Source organism: Anarrhichthys ocellatus, unplaced genomic scaffold (genome assembly GCF_004355925.1).
Source record: "Anarrhichthys ocellatus isolate YVR2014 unplaced genomic scaffold, GSC_Weel_1.0 scaffold28, whole genome shotgun sequence".
Classification (NCBI taxonomy): Eukaryota; Metazoa; Chordata; class Actinopteri; order Perciformes; family Anarhichadidae; genus Anarrhichthys; species Anarrhichthys ocellatus.
Window position 1 is genome coordinate 893,673 of NW_022280058.1, and position 21,691 is coordinate 915,363.

At 42.8% G+C, this 21,691-nt stretch overlaps 1 protein-coding gene across 3 annotated transcripts in view; it reads right to left on the minus strand.

Moving 5' to 3' along the window:
- Positions 1 to 21,691, minus strand: part of mad1l1 (mitotic arrest deficient 1 like 1) — a 47,876-nt gene that overhangs the window by 871 nt on the left and 25,314 nt on the right. For all 3 annotated transcript variants that reach the window (XM_031863196.1, XM_031863194.1, XM_031863195.1), the window contains exons 16-17: positions 20,365 to 20,596; positions 14,588 to 14,781 (exon numbers count right to left, since the gene is read on the minus strand). In XM_031863196.1, the coding sequence (XP_031719056.1) occupies positions 14,588 to 14,781; positions 20,365 to 20,596 (426 nt within the window). The remainder of the gene's footprint in view (positions 1 to 14,587; positions 14,782 to 20,364; positions 20,597 to 21,691) is intronic.

Consider the following 21,691-nt stretch of genomic DNA (forward strand, 5'->3'; position numbering starts at 1 on the left):
GTGTGTGTGTGTGTGTGTGTGTGTGTGTGTGTGTGTGTGTGTGTGTGGGGGGCACTCATTCACAGCAGGGTGAAGGTGTCTAAATCTGTGTGGATTAATTAAAAGGAATGAGGAGCAGCTCGGGGCGATGGAGTGAAGGGGAAAGGGATGAGAGAAGCGAGGGATAAAGTAATTAAAGCATCGCAGGGATGGAGGAAGGCAGCGAGGAGCAGAGTCCCACGACATGCAGGGAAGATATTGAGACGTCTGAGGAGCGTCCCGTGTCATGTGTGCAAGAGACACGGATCTTTATTTGAAGTATCGTGAGAAGGCTCGTAAAACAGACGGCGCAGGTCCGCAAAGAAAAAGTTAATACGGCATTATATGATTTCCCACATGGACACTTTTTTCTTTTTTACTGAAATCCCGACTAAGTAAATGTTCACGGTGTGATTTGGAGCGGAATACCTTTAAAAAATATATATAATATAAAAAATTAATCCCACTTGAGCTCAGCGTTATTATTTGAAAATGTAATAGACTTTAGCTACAGGACGTTAGAAAGTGGTGTTGTGTAACCTACTTGATAAACCAATTAGTGTGCTTCCTCACACACAACAGGGCTGAGGTGAACTCAGCTGTTCACTTCTGTGTCTACAGCGGCAAATCTCCAAGGGCTGAGCGGAGAGGATGACTGAACTAATGGCATCGGCTGGCTGGCTGGCTGCACAGCGCTAAACCGAGGCTCAACACACGAGAGAGAAGCGGGCCCAATGACTCGCTGCTTCAATGTGGCTCTTAAACCGAATGTACAAAAATACTCCAACAGGAGCTCGTAGAGCCAGCGCTGGCTACGAGCTAGCACGCCGCTAAAACACTGGTGGATCTTTATGGCAGTGAAAGTTTTGTTTTCATCTTTACTTCAAAAGACGTAATGTGGTTCATCTGGTAGAATTCTGCTTTAGTGGAGTCTCCTCAAAGAGTACTTTAAATGACCCCTTAAGTCACTTTATGACGCTATTATTCAATCAGGGCAACAACCTACAGATAGTGTCGTTATCTATTCATCTGCTGATCATTTTTCTTTAGAATAATCGAGCTATTGTTCGGCCAATAAAATGCCAGAAAGTAGTGGAGCTGTTTTTGTACAGTTTACGAGTTTTATTAACAATCTTTTCATACTGGCTAACAAGTCGTATGGTATGAGCCTAGTGGTATAATAACTGGGAAGAGACCCCGGGGAAGACCCAGAACACGCTGGAGGGATTACATCTCCCAGCTGGCCTGGGAACGCCTCGGGATCCCCCAGAATGAGCTGGAACATGTTGCCGGTGAGAGGGAAGTCTGGGTCAGCCTGCTTGGCCTGCTGCCACCGTGACCCGACCCCGGATAAGCGGAGGAAAATGGATGGATGGATGGTATAATAATCATAATAACTTTATTTATATAGCACCTTTAAAAACAGAGTTTACAAGGTGCTTTGAGAGACAAAGCAACAGCATCGCCTCTTCAGTATTTATTGGCAATTAGCCCTTTATGATTGTCTACAGTCGAGAGGCTGGAGAGAAGAAATCAGGGAGGGATGGAGGACGACATGCAACGAAGGTCTCCAGCTGGATGTGTGGGAAGCACCTCACACTACTGGGCCACCATGACACACAACCACGCTGGTTGAAATGTGAACTCCTGTCTTTACTTTGTGATGATGTGTGTAATAATTTATCTTCTCATTATCCTCTACCTGCTGCATCCAGAGCGTTAATCAGAGAACTCTGGTGATGCCGGGGAAGTTTCACACCGTTAGAAATGTGTTCCTCCTACCCAACATCATTTACACTCAGCCGGTTACCCACCTTCTATTATCTTTTGGAAATGAAATACTGTCGTTAAAAAGGGGTCCAATAATTCAAAAGCATCTCCAATAATCTGCTTCATGAGTAAGACTGCTGTGACTTTCTCAATAGCATATGCACAATGGACCAACGTTAACACATCTGCCACATCTAAATCCATCTGTAGCACGCAGGCCTGGCCGCTGCAGCCGGGCAAACCTTTTCTAATCACTCCATCTTTCTCACGTCATCCTCCCACCGCTCCGTCTCAGCGCCCTCACTCTGTGGCTTTACTTCCCCGACGGTCCCGGGTGTTTGTTTCCTCTCTGAAAGCTTACGCCATGTCCTCAGGCTGCTGCTCTCATCTGAACATGTGTGTGTGCACGTGACACTAGAAACGGCCGGGGCTCTGGGAACATGGGACACATGCATCAAAGACCAGTTACCATGGAGAACTCAATGTCTGTAACACGTGTACACACGTGTGTGTATAATAATGTTGCTTTCAATCTCTACCTGCTGCATCCGTATCGTTTTACATTGCAGCGTAAAGCCTGTAATAACAGTGATCGTCATGCCGGGGATGTTTCCCCATTGTTTAACACAATGTCTCTCCTCCCTAACTCTAACATGATAACATAGTTTACACTCAGCTTGGTATAAATGGAGAAAAAGAAGAGTTACACCACTGAACACAACATTTAACCCATAAATTAGAATTTCTCACCATAGCTTCTCTTTTTTTGCGTTTCTCGGGTAAATGTGTGTTAAAAGCTGAAGAGAAGTCGGAGAACATGCGACGGTTTGTCACGAGGACGAAAAACAGGTTGAAAAAAACCCCCGAAAAATAATTCTTGAATTGATTAACAGTTGCTACACAAATATACGTGCGTTACTGATTTACTGAACAACTAAATACAATCAGCATGCTTTCACAGAGGCTGTACTTGTATCGGCTAATCTGCCTGACAAAGTACTCGGCCGTGACGTCATGCGATTATGATCTTATCTGGTTAACACATCATGCTCTTAGGTTCAGATGAAGCGGGTGTGTCATTTTTCTGCTTGTCATCACCTTTAAGGCCACATTTTGGTGACTTACTGATTTAGTTTTTGGTTAAAACTACACATGTATTATATGAGGGCTAAATAGTGCAGTTTTGATGGTTGAAACATTGAGCAACACTTGTTATTTTTATTCTACGCATCTCTTTCCTCTTGGATGGAAAAATACAAAAACAAGTTAATGAAAGGTCAAGAGAGGTTTTTCAAAATCAGCTTTATTCAAATATCGACCTTATCAATGCACATTTGCATATTCACGCTTCCTTAATGGGTGTTTTAAACAATATCCGACCTTTATGAAAACAACAAGGTGCCGTTTATATTTGAAAATAACTGGAGTTCCCTCATTCAGCGGCGTGAGCGCGATGCAGAACACATGTAAGGTGGGGTTAAGGTAACACCACAGTCTCCCTAATATGAGTAAAAACAGACAAGAGTGGGAAGAAAAATGTGGATTTGTCTCCTCGGGATCAGCGGTAGAATCAAAAGATGTGAGATTCTGAACAGACCTCAACAATGGAGATGAGGAGTGCTACCCCATTCTCCCCCTCCTTTCATTAGTCTGTCCAATTAAAGGAAATCGATACTTCCTGGCTTGAGATGCGGGGCGGGGCTTTGTAGTGACCTCATCCAACCAAGGAGCGGCATGCTGCCTGAATGACAATCATGCTCCGACTCTCAAAGTAGACGGAGTCAGAGTGAAGGTGCTCGCCAGAAACGCATGAAAAACCAAAACGAGCGAGGATTCAGAAGATAAGAGGCAACACTGCATGTCTTCTTGAATCGAGCTTTGCCTCTACATTGTGTAAAATTGTATTTAGTTATCTTTTGTTTTGCGCTGCACAGCATGCATTGGGCCATGCACATGGAGAAAGGTTGAACTTTTACCTCAAAAGGAATCGACCAAAACAACACAGTAGTATCGAAACTTCTATTGCAATTAATCCTTTTCGTGACTATTTGCATGTTTTTGCTCGCAGCTAATCACAGCAGGAGTCCTTCTATTGTACACATGCGTCGGCCCACTCCTGCAGCAGCAACAACCCGTACAGAAATCCTAGTAATGCCGGTCTCGTCTTTTAAGATCTCTGCAACTAGAGGATGCATTTACAGCAACATTAAATAAAACCAGTGATGCAAAATGAATGCAACTCTAACGAGAAGACCAGTACAGCAGTCTGTAGCAAGCTTAAGAGCCACAGTACCTGTTTCTACACTAACGTTCACACACAGACGTCTGCAGCATCCGATCTGAAAAGTGTCATTACCCACAATCCTTCACTGCACTTAGAACCTTCACAATCTCACAAAAAACACCACCAGATTGAGGCCAAATAAATAGCCAGACTCCTGCACACTTCAGACTCTTTTCTACAAATCCATTTGCCAACCTCCACCCCCCCCCCCCCCCCCCCCCCCCCCCTTGTCTCCACTCATCCAAAAAGCACTGGGTTACCATGGGCAACAGCCATGCGAGACGTGGCGCTCTTTCCAATCTGTCTGACTAAAGTGGCGTTTCATTTTTTTATACTTAAAACATATACTTTTCATTTAGATATATGAGATAAGGAAGAATTGTGGTTGTAATTGTTATAATTTAACAGCTAATAATAAACTATTGCTTCTTTCCCCAATAATTACATTATTGTTGCACGTAAAATGTACCAAACCTTATTAATCTGTACAGACTTCCATTATGCTCATTTTGGATGTTGCAGAACAGAAAACTCAAATCAACCACAGAAATACAAGAAAGCGCACAACTTGGAGAAGCTCTCTGCATTCTCGTTTCTGTTATCTGTAAACGATTAATCGTCACTCTCCTACACGTTACATTTGAACTCTCCCCGGCTCTTTACGCGGTCATTAAATGCTGTGAGACAGCTCCACTGTCGCTGCAGACAGGACATGCTACTTTGCAACTTCATTTCTTTAAATAGAGGCCTCAGACGTGACAGATGGGCTTATATTGAGGTGGCGACACGCTGGTCACAGATCAGTTGACCCCTCGTCTCCGCTCTCCAGCGCTAACAGGGGGGACTTTTCTTCACCCGTCTTGCTCCGTCCTCCGTCTGCTGCATTGATTTCTCTCCAGTTCATCTCAATGCAGCGGTGGAGACAAATAGAAAATCTAAAACATCCAATTCAATTCTCATTTACACCTTTTGCCTCCTTTCAGATCCCACCTTCACCCACACATATTCCCGCCTCCACACAACGCTGTCCCACCGACAGCAGCGGCGTCAACAACAAACACTTCCTGCTGCACGGCTGCTGATTGGTGGGGTTAAAAAAAACAGAAGGCAAATTAAGTGAATAATCAGAAATATGCAGATGAATAGCTTTCAATTTAAATGCAGATTTTGGCATTTTTCTGCAGTCGGGAGGACGATGAAGAGAGAGAGAGAGAGAGAGAGAGTAGAGCTCAAACCAAAAATAATTAATTCCATCAATATTTATATTCTAATCAGCTGTTTGTTTACCGCTTTTAAAGCGGTATTCATGTGTCTGGGCAATAATTAACAAATGACGATGTACATCCAACAGGGAACTATTTTTTGCGTGGCTTACCGATCGACTCATCAACCTGATCCTCACACGCACAAATACATTAAACATGGTGAATTAGTTACAGTTGTCAGTTTGAAACTTCAGATGCAGCTAAATGTCAAAGAAGTCTTTTGTTTACTTTTAGAAATGATTCCGCTAGCTCATCAAATACTTCACCACGATGTCGGCTAAATAAATAGATGATTACATTTGTCACAGACTATCATTTTTGATATTTCAGCCATTTGTTCTTATGTATTCATAGTACTGTATATATACATATACATACATATATATACATATACATATACATATACATATATATACACACATACATACATACATACACACACCTACATACACACACCTATGTAGGGGAGCCCCCTGCCCTCTGTCACACCAAACGTGTAATCAGAGTTTTCATTAGCTTCTCTTTGCTCATATTTTAAATGCAGCATCAGGACTCGACATTAAACTTTGTAGCTGAAACGTTTTACTTGCCCGATGACCAAACTGACACGTCAGAAATAGAGTAGGCCTATGAATAAATAAATAAAATCCACAGCGATTTGCACAATTTGTCAAAAAAAGGAAAGATTTCCAACTGTTATCCTTTTACTTTATTTGTCATCTAACAAAGTTGAGACCAGGAAGCAGAGTCGCAGTCTTTTTTTTTTTTAAAGTCAATTCTCTGCGGCTACCCACGCAAAACAAACCCATGGAGACTGTGTCTGCCCCACGGCCATTTAAATTAATTAAATCGAAAGCAAACGGAAGATGAGTTACACAAAATAACCTAATCAAAGTTAACACCACCAACGCAACAGTGCAACAAAATAGGATAATTAAATGTGGACTCGTCTAAAGCTGCATTAGTAAATGATTTAATATCAGGTAATCACATTTATTGTGTCTTCCTGAAACCTGGCTGTGTCATGAAGAGTCTAAATGAATCAACTCCTCCAGGTCACATTAACACTCGCATTCCTCGAGGCAGCGGCCATCTTTGACTCAAGCCTATTAATAAAACCGAAACCCAAATTAAATGATAACTCATTTTAAAGCCTTGTTCTTAAGTTCACACTCAACCTGGAAACACTACGGCCACTTCCATTGGTTGTGGCACACCGCGCCCCGGGTCCGTATTCTGAAATGAGTTAAACATCACATTTATTATGAGTCATTCCCCTCGCTGGCACACAGTCCCACAATATCTATCAACTCAACCACTTTCACAGTAAAACATTTATTAAAGAATCCATTTCATATCTAGAGAGTATGAAGAACATTTGCTGTGCTTTCTTCTACCTCTGGCAGGAGTTTATCAAGATGTTGGGAGCCTTGCCATTAGCATTTAATCTCCCAGAAATGCCATCAGCAACTGTTAATTGTGTCCTTGTTGGTTTTAAACTGCAATTCCATTGTTTGTTTTCCCTCTCAAATGTTTGGTTTTTAATTATTTTTGTCACAGAGGGGAAAACTCCACATGTGCATTGCTGCTCTGCCCTGAACGTCACCTTTGATGCGTGATTGACGGGTTATTAATCAGCTCGTTAAGAGTTCAGTGAACAACCTCTGAAGAATTAAACAAAAGGCTGGACTATTACAGAGTAAACCCGTCCACCGGGCTGGAATTCTAGCCATTAACATCCAGACAACATAGCCAACGTGTATTTTGCTGCAGGGGGATTTACAGCCAGAGCTCAATAGGAAACATGATATGCTGTATGCATTTCAGATTGGACTCCAAGCAAAAAAAAACGGTTAAACAGGATCGAGTGGCTGGAATGTTGAGAAGCTCAGCAACAGGCGAGTTTTTCTAAATAGGCTGTGAATGAGCAGTCATGCTGTGTTTGTTAACATTAATACCGTTACAGAATGAAAGGTTGTTTGTTTGAATCACGAAGATGATGCATGCATCTCACTTTGGTTGCATGTTGGGCTTAACTGCTTTCCTATATTTTGATTGAATTTGTGTATAAAAAGTGATATTTGAATGTCTTCTTTATTATAAATAAGGTCCAAGAGTTATAAATAATGTGAAAAGCTTCAGACACAGGGTGACTATGGGTATATTAGGACAGACAGTATGAGAAAAAGAGTGTTCTAGTAGAAACCCAAAATACAAATATGAAAATTCGCACAAACATCATCATTGTTGGTTTGCAGTACATCACATGCACAGTACACGTAGCTGCAAATAGACTTAAACAACACAAACCTACATCAAGTTCATAAAATGACACTTAAGTAGTCTTCTATAAACCCGGTTTGTGTGTCAAAGTGGCAATTTCTGAGCGATGAGATTAGGTGGCTAATTACAACGAAGCATTGCAGCTACCATGCTACGGATCTGCACCGTTAGCATCCCGCTCATCTGTTCTTACTGAGGGGGGAAGAAAAGGGAAAACTTCACTCCACCAATTTAGCTAAAAACAAATGTTAAAAAGGATCAAAGTCGTTGCAGCTGAATAAATATCGTCTTTAATCCTGGTGCCAAACATTGCCCACAATGCAACTGACCGTTGGGTCGGTGAGATTCGGGGATATGACACGCTAGTAGCGGCTAACATAGCCCCGAGCTGCTAGCCTCGAGCTACGGAGGTCGAGTAATCTTTGCTTCTTTCCAGCTCCACACCCTCAGATGTTTCAAACGCGTGTAGCCTTCAGTGATCAGACTTCACGCCGCTCCCTCTGGAGCCACAAAGGGCTCGATACAACGCCTTCCACACGCGCAGTAGATCTCCTATAAACAAACTTTGAAGTGCCCCCCCCCCCCTTTAGAAGATTTTCATCAATAGCATCCATTCACTCTACAGTACACGAGATCATGTTCAAGTCCATTTTGAAACATGACAGTCAAACTGATGCTTTCTAAATGCACACACAGTGCCGGTGAAATGACGTGAGTGACTGGGTGAAGACAACCATGATGTGCGAGTCTGCTCCGCTCAGGAACACTCACGACCTCAGTTGGACTTCAGTGTTGTTCTGGCGGATCGTGTTACCATGGAGACAGCAGACATATGTTCCGATCAACCGGAGTGACGCCGACAAGCGCTCACGCGCACACACACATCCATACACACTCACACGCACCCCGAGGGCAAGCAGGACAGGAAACTGTCGGGAGAAATCAGAGTCAACATTCTCTGCTTTCTCTGGGACTCTAACTCGGAGATTTCTCTCTCTGAAGGTTTTAAAACACAAAGTCGTATTCACGGAGAAGAGCGGTTAATTTAGTCACTGTTGTATTCCCATCAGCCTTTTGTGTTTACTGTTTATTAGTGCCTGGCTCGTGTTTATCTTCATCGCTATCAGCGATCTATCAGCGAGTGTTTTGTTTCAGTCAGGGAGCAAAAAATGAGATTCAGTCCCAGCATGCCTTCTGTCTCTGCCCAAAACATTTAAAAACACCCGCTCATCTTTCCTTTTTAGTTTCATTATCAACGCTGTTTTGCACACATGAAGAGATCATGCGTGTGCACACACACACACTGGGAGAGATTTCAGATAAACAAACATACGTTACACACACACTCAATGGCTCAGCATCTTCACAGAGCATTCTATTAGACCTGCACTGGTCTTTATTCTGCATCACAGGGCTGCACGATTATGGCTAAAATGATAACCACGATCATTTTAATATTGAGATCACGATTCTGCACACATTTAAATAAACGGAGCACTGCTTTCACCTACATGTTGTAATTTAAAGCACGTACATTGCTGCTACAGATCTGTGCATCAAAATAAAACGTATTCACAGTGCATCTTCTAGAAGCAAAATAAAATCAACAGCGCTGCTTTCATTGGGTGCTACATTCGGGCTAATGAACAAATATTTGCATTAGAAGGAGACTTAAAATAAGGTTATTTTTCACCTGAATTCAGTGCATTTTCATTTGGCAAAATGAGTAACATAGAGCATTCTAATTCTTTTCAACATCATTTGAGCTGTTGCAGAGTTCGGACTCCTCAGCTCACTCACTCAGGTTTTCTAGCGTTAACTGCAACGTTACCGTTCGTTTATTGTAACGGTATTTTTCCTTCAACTCTCTCCCAAAATTAAGTTTCATCCTCCCCGATACTATTTGTATCGTCTGCGGGACGACTGGACGTCCTTAAGCTCGAGCCCCGAGTACGACTCCCCAAAAGCTCTCCATCGCCCCCTGGTGGAGCACGACTTTTGATCGTCGACATCTCAGTTCAGCATGTTCATTTGATTGTGGGAGGCCAAAATTGATTGATCGCGATTGATATTCGATAAAATGTGCAGCCTATACATATCGATCAGATCCAGCTTAACATAGGTATACTACAGTGCTACAGCCAAAGGGTAACCCTGATTATAAACAGGATGGTTCTCCAACTCCAACCTTCTTAAAATAAGCCGTAATGATTTTTCTACACCCTACCGGCTGCAGTCAATAGGGTTGTTGTGGTGCTTAAACTGCCATTCAATTGAAAATGAGCTCACTCATTCCCCTTTACTCCCTATTCAATAAAAAGACATGGCTTAAGACGAAAACACCTTTATCGACTCTAATCATTTTAAGTAGCCGCCCCAGTGCGTGCTGCAAATAACACCAACACTCTAGTGACATTAAATGTGATTGGTCTGAAAATGAGAGAGGCAGAGCGAACAGGCTCCTCACCGGGTGATAAAGGGCGACACCGTGAACCTTTGTGGCCCCGCTGGGCCACCGTGCTCCCCGACCGACCGACCGCTCCCATGGCTTCGGTCTTCTGGCCCCGTTGCTAGCGTGGCCCCTGACGGTTTGAGCTGTGCCTTAAAGTTATTTTAAAAATGAAGCTTCACCGGAGAAATTACTTAACTATTCAGGCAGTGACGGCTCATACACGCTGTCTGACACACACACACACACCCACACACACACACTCGCAGGCAAACGCGGTGTGGCGTTAATCATTCCCCAGCGGCTGATAAAAACAGAGACAGGTCATTAAGACTCGACAGTGTTCATAAACTGTACTTCATCAACTGTCCTCCCCATTCTCACACACAGTCACAACTTATGTTGCTTTTTTTTCTTCCCAAAACCATCGTTTTTTTTAAACGTTCCGCTCCGTCTATGCGTCACCTACCCTCCGAACATTCTCTGCTTTCCCTCCTGTCTCTCTAAGGGTGAACGTTAATTGGGAGTGTGTGTTTATGAGCTGGCCCTGAGATTCTATCTTCTGCTTTCATTAGGAAGGGAAGGAGGCAAGGAGGGAGAGTCAAGGAAGTGAAGGAGGAGTGCGGGAGAGCAAGGGAGGGAGGGAAGGAAAGAAAGAGGAGTCAATCGGTCGATAGGGAACATGTAGAAGATTTCAGTCTCTGCTGTGGAGTGTGTGTGTGTGTTTGTTTATTTGTTAATGAGCTAATCAATAGTAGAGGTGTGGAAGCCCAGGAGAGGGTCTGCTTCTGGAGATTACTTACAGAGAGACACAACTTGTTTATCTGTTGTTGTTGGTTTTCTATTATGGCTCAACTAAAGTTCCTCAACTGGAGTTTCTCAATGTTAAAGTCTATCTGAAACATGCACTGCTTCATTCTGTCTCTTGTCAGCATTATATGATGAACATTTTGTACATTTTTCTAACAAAAAAATACTGAGTGTGCATAAAACAAACAGCCAACCAAGTCCTGTCACGTCAGACTGACTTTTATGGACTTTGTGTTTATCTGAACCTTTGAATCACTAAATGTTAATGTTGAACAATGCAAGCAGTGCCTCCCTCTACTTGAAACTTCAGGAGAAAATACTCGGTCGCTCTCACAGCGAAGATGTTCGTCTCGCTGATTAGCAGAGCCTCATAAATACCTAATCACTGATGCTAATCAGCCCTCTCACCTAGGGTTGAGCTATCAAATCACACACATGCTCACGTTAGCCTAACACACACATTCCACCCCCCCCCTGTCTGAATAATCCTGTCATCACAGGCATTTTAACATAACATTGCATTCATCCATTATTAATTGATAAACAGCATTTATCCACATAAACTAGCTATGACTGAGTAGCTTTTGCACCGTACTGGATTCTTGTTTGCAACATTATAAAAAAGACTTTGATTAACTTTTGATCTCACACACTAACTTCTGACTTTATTCTGAAATAGATCAAAAACAACAGCATGAAGGTGCCATCAGGGTTAGACTCCTTTTGCCTTTGAAGTCTACAAATGTCTGTAAAAGTCAAGACATGGGATGTTAAATACTGTGGCGTTGCACATCTTGATTAAACAGGAAATAAAGTCAATGCAATGATGAAACGAATAGGTAATTTTGAACACGACTAACCGTCTGTACGTTCACCATATCACGGTAAAATGCATATAATAACACGCAATCATTTTGCATGGCATTTTTGGAATTGCATAGATTATATATAACTGTAAAGCTGAGACTCTACTGGATCGAATGAGCCCATTTGTATTTACGTGCGATGACGTTAGTCCCCGTAGAACATTTCACACAGTGAGACCATTTTTTTTTTGGAAACTTGACGCCGCTGTATAAAATGTTGTCAACCTCTCAGGTAGTCACAGCGTAATAAAACTTTACAACCACAAACTACAGACCAAGTGCATTCAGAGGATGTACGGCTTAATTAGGTATGTTGACAATAAGGGGATATCCGAGCAGTTTCCAAAAACACAAGTACTCGCCATCCATTTGCCGAAAAATGTAATTCTTGCAGAAATTTCAAAAGTGTTATGGTGTGCCTCAAGGTCTCGGTGTCTTATTGTGGGATTTTTTTTGGGGGGGGGGAATTGGTCTCTGGTGACTGAGTGACACAGACAGAAAAGCATCTCATTTCAATTACCAAATGATGGTGATGTTTAGGAGCTGGACAGTGAACGTGAATAAAGGGTGAAGAAATCATTTGCATTAGAATGAAACAATAAATGAGCGCATGAGAAAAGAGGGAGAGGGGGGAACGTGACAGTCGCAGGTTAAACAGCTTACACCATAGGAGGGGGATTTGGGTGCCTCTGCTTGAGGGGGATATTAGCAGGATTAACTGGCAACCCTGTTGCTGAGGTGAATAACATTAGAATCCTATTTGTATAGACGACTATGCTTCCCGTCCAAAATCCCCCAGTTGCTCTCCACTCACACGTTCCTCATCCCACAATTAGTCTATATTCTCATAACACAGATTGCACTCACACACACACACACACACACGTGTAAAGAGCATGTTATGGATATTGTTATTCCTGTGTGTGTTCCTTTAACTGTGTGTGTGAGTGTTGTATGCCATTACTAGGACAGGCCTCTCTGCTCCCATAGGCCACCAGGCATGTGTGTCATACAGAGAGAACACCCTGAATACTAATATAGGAAGTGTTAGTGTCTGTCTTATGTGTGTAGGTCTTTGCACATCTGTATGCATGCACGTTGAGAGGGGGGTTGAGATTGGAGTGAGTGTGTGTGCATTTGAGTGTGACAGTGCGTACTATGAGGGTATTACGACTGAGTGCGTGCGTGTGTGCGCGTATGTGCGTGCTCTATGGACGCAGTCTGAGGTTAATAAATATTGACAGTGAGTTATCTCTTCTGGCAGGGTCGCAGGTGGGTTCGATGGAGCAGATTGGACACACCAGCGAGAAGAGAGAAAAACATACATGCGTCCGCCCACATGCCATGTTCAAATCCCCTTCCATTTCTTGTGTTATTCTCTACTCCACTGGCATTCAAGTGAGTCCTTGAGCAAGGCAGTAATGAACAGTCGCAGTCGTCGAGCACTTGACTGCCGTAATCACATTGCCAAGATAATAGAGCTGCCTTCTACCTCGCCGGTATATGGATTCTCTCCGCGGCGTCGGTTCCAGCTAGAGGGCCCCCCATCATATCGCAACACGGCAACAACACGGTGATTAGCTTCTGCTACACACTCGGATCAGAGAGCAACAGAGAGAGGCGCGGAGATAAACAACAAGAGGGAGATAAAGACAGGGGAAAAAAAGTGTTGCAGGACAGGAAGGAGAGAGGGAAAGAAGGAGAGAAAGAAGGAGATAGAAGGGAGCACAACAGGATGGTTTTTTTTACTGTGAAGCTACAGGATTCGTTCAACAGCTGAGGGACGGACACACATGAAGGTTTTATCCGGACCTCTCAATGAGAGTATGGGGAGCGGTGATCGATTAATGCAGCCCAACCCTGTGACATTGCCCAGTCATCACTCTCTCCCTGACACACACACGCCTCAGTCGGGTACAAAGCTGTAACGTGGTGTAATGGTGCATAAATGTGGATGTGGGGGAGTCAGTAAAGGGGAAAAAAGGGAGAACAAAATAAACACCTTTGCAAGGTCAAATGTGTTCCTGAAAGATCCCACGAGACAGATATCAGCACTCACACAGACGCTACAGCCTGTAGGATGTTGACAGCGCTTCCCTTTCAACTTCACACATCTATGTTAATGATCGCGACGCTTACAGAAATACACGCTGCCCGTAGGCTCGTAGCCACACGCAACCACATCCGATTTCAGCAGGCGTGGAGGTATATAGATGTACGTAAAGCTAGAAATACATTGATGTCGTTACATGAAACCGTGTCATATTATTGCTACAAAATCCCAGATATCCAGTTTCAAGTTGTCACACATTATTCATGCATCACTTTCAACCCTTACTAAGATCCTTTATATTCGTGGAAACTCTCTTTACTTTCTGACAGCAATGACATTATTGGATGGCTTACCTACCGACCCGCTTTATCTTGCCAGTGCTTCCACAAGGCTAGGCAGACAAAATTTCACCTGATACTACTACTATAAATATAAAGTACTACGAACAGCAGCCATGTTTGTTGTATACGTTCATCATAATGTGTTGGGTGGCATCTTACATGTGAATGAGACATGAGGTAGTTGGATACGGTTATCGACGACACTGATAGGCTGCGCTCCTCTCATGGACTCGTAGTCAGAATGTGCGTTTAATGTGTTTTGGGGGGAGTGGCTTTGAAGGAAGGCCTAAAAGGGAAGGGCTGGGATTTTTCATTCAGATACTTTTAAACTCTAGCTTACGCTTTCTGGTTTCCAAAGTTGCCTAATCCAAATTTGATGTCCTCAAAAAAACAAAGTGATGCATGTGTGTTCACAGTGCCCAGCCCTATATGTGAAGTATGCATGTACCTTTTTGAAGAGCAAGGAGTCGTCCATGTGCTCTGCGTAGACTGAGGTGAGCCTGTACTGGTTCTCAGTGGTGATGTCCATCTGATAGCCGGTCAGGACGTAGCAGACTGTGCGGAACTCCTGGATTTTCCTCTGAAACACCTCCTTCAGCCTCTGGTTCCTGAGCTCCGAGCTCTCCATCTGCTTGCGTAAATCTGAAGACGCACACAAAAATTAGGGCGGATACAGTCAGACATCCTCACAGTGTATTTTTGAAATCACATCACTCTTTATGCACATGATCAACATTCCCCTCTACGATTCTGAAACACTTGCGAGACTTCTTCTCCACGGAAGTACACGCTAATGCAGCATAGATGGCTGGCTCCATACTACACACTAGGCCCTCCATCTGCTCACTTAGGGTCCAACTAAACACGATAATGTGTGTCGCGGTGACTAAAGCAGTCAGCTGCGTCTCCGAAAACCAGGAGCAGAGAGGAGACGCTTGAAAATCTATTTGCGATGATGACTTTAATTGGAAGACTTGATTTGAGAAGGCAGAGGAACAACTTTGTCTGAGCAAAATAAATGAGTCGTTATGGAGGCAAGTATTCAAAATGTTATTAACGTTAAAAGCGATGCACATGAGTGCAATTGTGTATGAATATAATGTAACATTAGAGACTGGCAGAGTCATCAATAGTTAACATCATTTGATTGCCATTTCTATGACTCCAGCCAGAAGACGTAGTTCAGTTCGGAGGCATTTATGTGCGTGTTCTCCTCTTTTCTAAGATTCCATGAAAAGTGGACAAATTGCTCCGAATATAAATAGCGGAAAGTAGTTTCCTCAATCTTGTTCCTGCCATTTACAAAACGCTGCTGTACGTTGGCTTTCTTCTCATTTCTGCCAAAGTGAAACAAAAGTAAGTATTAATGCAAGAGCATGTAACAACAACAGGCAAGAGAACCAGAAACAATAGGGTGAAAAACAGTTAAGACCAAGACAGATAAAACGCTCGTTGATTAACACGGAGAGATTAGCTTGTGTTCATTCGTTTCTACTCGGTCAAAAGCATTTCAAATGTGAATTTACTTTGATGAGAATGATTAAACAACCGGGACTATTGACCCGTTTACAGCAAACACCGACAAGTCACCAATTCTCTTGTGCCGTCATAAACACATACGTCTCATATTCCTGCAGGAGCCTGGGGCTTCTACTCCTGCCTCGACCGATACGCATTCTTCCTCATCAATCTTATTTTCATACATCTTAGCCCATTACATTTTAATTTGTCATCATCAAACACGTATATGGCCAGGAAGTATAAACTTAGAGAGACTGCGGGTGTGTCTGTCTGGGTGGCCGTCCGTCTCCTGGGCTCCTCTTGAGTGTCAGTCAGCGCCGATAAATACTGTTTCAAGACTTCAGCATTGTGGCAAACCTGTCACTGTATGACAGCTATCAAAGCGCCCCCAAAATGGATGGAAATTCTCAAGTGACAGCAGGAAGTAGACGCCATTTAAATTTACTGCATTATGCAGACAAATGGACACGAAACGCTGGGAAATGAACATGTTATTGTCTGTCCAAAGACAGAAGTGTACACACACACTCGTGTGCCAAAATGTGTGTTGAGTCGCTAATTCAAAGCATTCGGGGTAAGAAGATTTTTACAACTGTCAAGTTTTGAGAAAGTTAGTGGTCTCTGACTTTTGCCCTTAATTGGTCTCAGCGGATCTCTGCGCGCTGTCTCCTAAAACCTGTCAAGACATTCTGAGGGAGGCGCTTAATTATATAGTTTCCAACCTGAACTACGCTCAAAGTCTGGTATCTGTAGAATGTAACATGGAGAAATGAAAACAATGGGTAATGACTCAAATCATCTGTTGTTTTACCAACAAAAAAAACCAGCAGGAGTTTAGGAAGAGTGAAGCATCTGCATTCTTGTGACTTCTGAAGACTAGTCAGGTTCAAAGGGAGAAAGGGAAACTGCTCTTCAGGTAAAACGTATGAAAATGAACTGTTTGTAAAAACAAATGAAAGCTTGAATCAATAGGTAAAATCACTCAGCGAGAAGATGGTAAAGCAGAGACGGGTTACAGCGGTAAAGGTAGAGGGAGTACTTCAACGGTTCCCAACCTGGGGGACCCGATCCCGACTGGGGGTCGCCAAAGTTTCATGGGGGGGTCATAGGCTATTCTTGATTTTAAAAAGTGTAAGGAAACGTCATTTTTTCCAGTATGCTGCATCAGAGGCAATATTCACAAGAAACAATCTGCTTAAAATTCGTCCAATTGCTCGTTTTTACAGAAACTTCCTGCAGTGATTGGGTGCACTATTTGGGTTAATTGTGCAGTGTATCAGTTGTTATGTGCCGTTAGTTATGCATTGAATTAAATATGAAATATACTGCAGTTTACTCCATGACGGGGAAAGTAGTCCCTTAAGGCAAAAGGTTGGGAACCACTTAAATCCCTGGCTACATTACAGACCACTATTAAAACCTGTCACTGAAGTCTAATCTATGTAAAAGCCCCACAGCAGAAGTGAAGTGTGTGCTCAAAAGCAATGTGTTCAATCACATTTTAAACTTTCCACTGCAAAGTAACCCTCAGGATGCGCCTGGGCGGCAGCAGCAAAAAAAAGTAAAAAGACATCAAAACACAGTCATAGCTAGGAATGATACTTACCAACAGCAGCTTCATCCAATGGTTTAATTCAATTAAAAAAAAAGGGTATTCAAGTGCAAAAATGAGCCAAATTAAAGAATAAGTCCCGTCGCTGTAATCCTCCGCTTCATTTTACATGTTTTTTTGAAATCCTAATTGTTTAAAATCTCATTAGAAATGGAATAGAGCATACTTAGCTCTGCGGTCACTGACAGCAGGGCTCACTTATACGTAAACATCGTCGTCTATTCACACTTTCCGGCTGCATTTAAAAATCTTCTTTTTAGAATGTAAATGAACGTCTCACGAGTGCATTCATCGTGTTCGCACCACAGCAATTTACACAAATCTGCGAGATACTGTTTATGGAGAATACATGGAAGATAAGACATCAATCACTAATTTATAGTGACATGAAAATGATCCAACTGACTAAAATCATGATATTATTAACAATGACTCAATATCCACAATGTATTGCAGCACAATTAAGGATTTTTATTGTATTAAGAGGAGATAATAACTTTTAAAAGGTCTATTTGAGATCATTTCTTAATTTCACAAGTGACTCTACCGGGTTTATAACTAATGTTTAGTCACACGGAGCATATGAAGTAATACTTTGTTAAAGAAATCGGTGCCACTCTCAAAGACATGACAGTCACTCCGTTTCTCTTTGATACCTTTTCAGACTTCCCTTTGGCCCTGGTTTGAAGATAAGAACAGATATCACACATTAAGTCTGTATTCTCTAATACAAGTTAAATTGAGCACACCGGTAAGAAACTCCGTTATCACCTCGGGAGAAGAATGGGTCTGAAGCAGACAGAAACGACAGAGAAGAGACAAGCGTGGAAGGAAGTGTAAAAAAAAAATAATAAAAGGAAAGAGAGAGACAGAAGAGTGAATATGAGAGAGAGAGAGAAACAGACAAAAGAGTGAATATGAGAGAGAAAGGGAGAGACAGACAGAAGAGTGAATATGAGAGAGAGACAGACAGAAGAAGAGTGAATATGAGAGAGAGAGCGAGAGAGAGACAGAGAGCCAGACAGAAGAGTGAATATATACGAGAGAGAGAGCCAGACAGAAGAGTGAATATATATGAGAGAGAAAGTGAGAGAGCGAGAGAGAGACAGAAGAGTGAATATGAGAGAGAAAGAGAGAAAGCGAGAGAGAGACAGAAGAGTGAATATGAGAGAGAAAGAGAGAAAGCGAGAGAGAGACAGAAGAGTGAATATGAGAGAGAGAGACAGAAGAAGAGTGAATATGAGAGAGAGAGAGAGAGAGAGAGAGACAGAGAGCCAGACAGAAGAGTGAATATATATATATGTATGCATGCATGCATGCATGCATGCATGCATACATGTATGTATGTATGCATGTATGCATGTATGTATGCGAGTGAGTGAGTGAGTGAGTGAGTGTTTGAGTGAGTGAGAGAGAGAGAGTATGAGTGAGAGAGAGAGTAGAAGAGTGAGAGAGAAAAGAAGAGTGAATATGCCAATATAAAAATTAGCCAACAGACTTCCGGCGATGAACCGCCCTGAACTCTACTTAAATATTTAACCCCGTCATAGCGACACCTTCCTCATCCAGCTGTCTGTCATGTACTCACACCTCAGAGGACAAAGGCCTCAGAGGACAAAGGCCTCAGATAGCAGTGAAGCAGTTCCCTTCTCACGTCGGTTTAGGTGGCAGCCAGCAGAGGGCGCCGGTTAACGGTCTGAAAGGGAACAGGACCGGACGACTGGTCGACATGTGCTGTGTGGAAAGAATATCTTACGCTTCCTTTAAGTTAACAGTGACATGTTACCATGTCTTCTTACCCACGCTTACCTAAACCCCAGTAATCAAATAAGTTAACGTTCAAACATACTGAACTGTCCTACTGAACGGAGCGGTTTCTATCGTACATTGAGGAACTTGTTACTACCCAATTACAGCTGGTATTGAGCCCTTCCTGAGCATGTACTTACGGGGTCCTAACCCTCTGAAGCCCATGCTGTCCTCTCCTCAATACTCAGTCGAAGGTTCACAGAACTGTTGGTCTCAGTCAGTCATGGCTTCCGAGTCGCGCTGAGGAGCGCAGAATTTAAAAGGTTTTTACAGGGTCTGTTTAGAGTAAACGGTTTTAGGTGCGAAATGTTAAATGAAACATTTAGAATAAAATGCTTTTAATGAAATATCACAATTTCAGGATTAGTTTCGGTTCCCATCCCAGGGATTCAGAGTGTTGGTCGTGATTTATTTCCCCATTAAATGTGTTCTGTGGCCCTTCTCTGGCTAACTGGATGCAGACTGTGTGTACAAACCTGCAATTGGTCCCCTATTTCAGCCAGCGCTCTCTTCCCCTTCTGCTATCTGCACTAATTTGCAAAAGCACCATCGCTGCATCCTGTGCCTGGAGCCGCCCAAGACAGTGATGGGTTTAAAGAAATACAAACAAACCAGGGTGTGTTGTTCCCCTATAGCAGACCTTCCTCTATGCTGACACAGCGCTGTGGAGATAGGTCTGGCCCTAAGCTCGGCTGTGTAGTGTTGTCACGATATTAGAATTATGACTTTGATATGATACCGGCCTAAAGTGTCTGGGTACTGAAACGATACCACGGCAAAAAACATCAGGGAAATGAACGGGATAATAGACGACAGAACATTTAAATTATTATTATTCTTTAATATAAAAATAGCACATGTTTTGACGATGTCATTTCAAGGCAGTGGAGGGAGGGAAAAGAAGCCGTAAAACTACAGGAGTGTATTATTGTACCATAGTGTGTTAATACATTTTAATATCCCACCGGTTGTGGAGAAACTCTTAAATTAGCTCAGCTTTACGTTCAAATCTCTCCAGAGAGAGATAAGAAGGGGCAGTAGTGGAAGCCATTTTGTTTAAGCTACAGTACTTGCAGAACGCCGGACGGTCGGCAAGAGAACTTGTATTTGCAGAGTGCATATGAGAGAGAGAGAGAAAAACGCCCACTGTATCGGCACAAATAAAACGGGGTATTGAACCGTTTTAACAGCAGATACCTTTCTAGTATCGATACACGGTGTTCAGAGCCATAAAGTACTTGTGGTATTGTGATGCGTGTCTATTTGTCAGTTGTTGATCTTACCCAGAACCTCCTTCGACGGCGGTAAACTGAGGCTGCGGCTGGCGGCGTGCACACCGGAGTCGTCTTGCAAATGGACCGAAGCACCTCCATCCTGCAGCGAGCGCACCAGCTCCCTGAGACACGTCACTTCCTCCCGAAGAGCCTCGACATCCTGCTGGCGCTCCTGCTTGGCGGCCGCGGCCGGGTTCATTTTGAAGTGGAGAACTCGGGTTTTGACGGGATCGTAGTCTCCCTGAGACAGAGACGGACAGAAAGACCAGACGTCCATTAGTCGGAAAGCTTGTCTTCAGGTTTCTTTAACGTGAGTGGTATACAATTTTCTGAATTAAAGAAATAGACATGACACGCTGAACCAATGTGTTTGTGAAGGAGTGCTTTGTAAACTGCTACTTTCCCATTAAGTTGCAGTTTCACCCCTGACTGTAGGGCCATGACTAAGTATTTTAAATGAACAATTATTTGATTCATATTTTAACAAAAAAAGTCAAGACAAGAGTCAAAAAGGAGGATAGCTTCTCAAAGTCCTGGGTGACATCTGCAAAGGCCTCGATTTGTTTTGACTGTCCAAAACTCAAAGATAATCCATTCACAATTAACCAAAAACAGAGAAAAGCCTCAAATCCCTCACACTGAAGAAGATGAAACCGGAGAACGGTTGATATTTATTGTTTACAAACAAGATGTAAACAAGTAACCGATTATATATCGGCTGTAAACGACTACACAAGGTCAGCCTTTGTTCAGCCCTTCATTCATCCGTAGTCCATCCAGGAGCGTCTGGTCTTGGTTTGGATGAACGAGGACACGGGGCTGAAGAGTATTTGTATCGAGGAGAGAAAATGTCTCTCTTGTCCCGTCCTCATCCCCCCCTATTGATCAAGTAAACAGCATTTGAAGTTCTCGCTCATAATAACTCACAGGCCTTTAGAATGTGTGTGCTGCACAAAGCTACAGCACACACAACACCAGATACGTGTGGTGAAAACAACATGGACCGACTTTCATAATCAAAGAGTTTTATAGAACCCATGTGGTATAAAAGTGGTTTCCAGGAAATCAATCCGTGCTTTCAGTCACAATGACTCAAGAAAACTTGTACATTTGAAATATTAAGCACTCTGTTGCCATTTACGCCGCTATTCATTTTTCATTTTGTCGACTGGAGTGCTGCTAAAGAGGTTTCTGGGATGTAATAAATGGCCCTCGTCCACATTCTCTTAGTGTACCGCTGTGAGACCGTGGGTAGTGAAACACAGTTTTTTTGGGATGAAAGTTTGAAAGCATTTTTTTAGTACTTTAGGTCACTATATTATTAAGTCTGACCTTT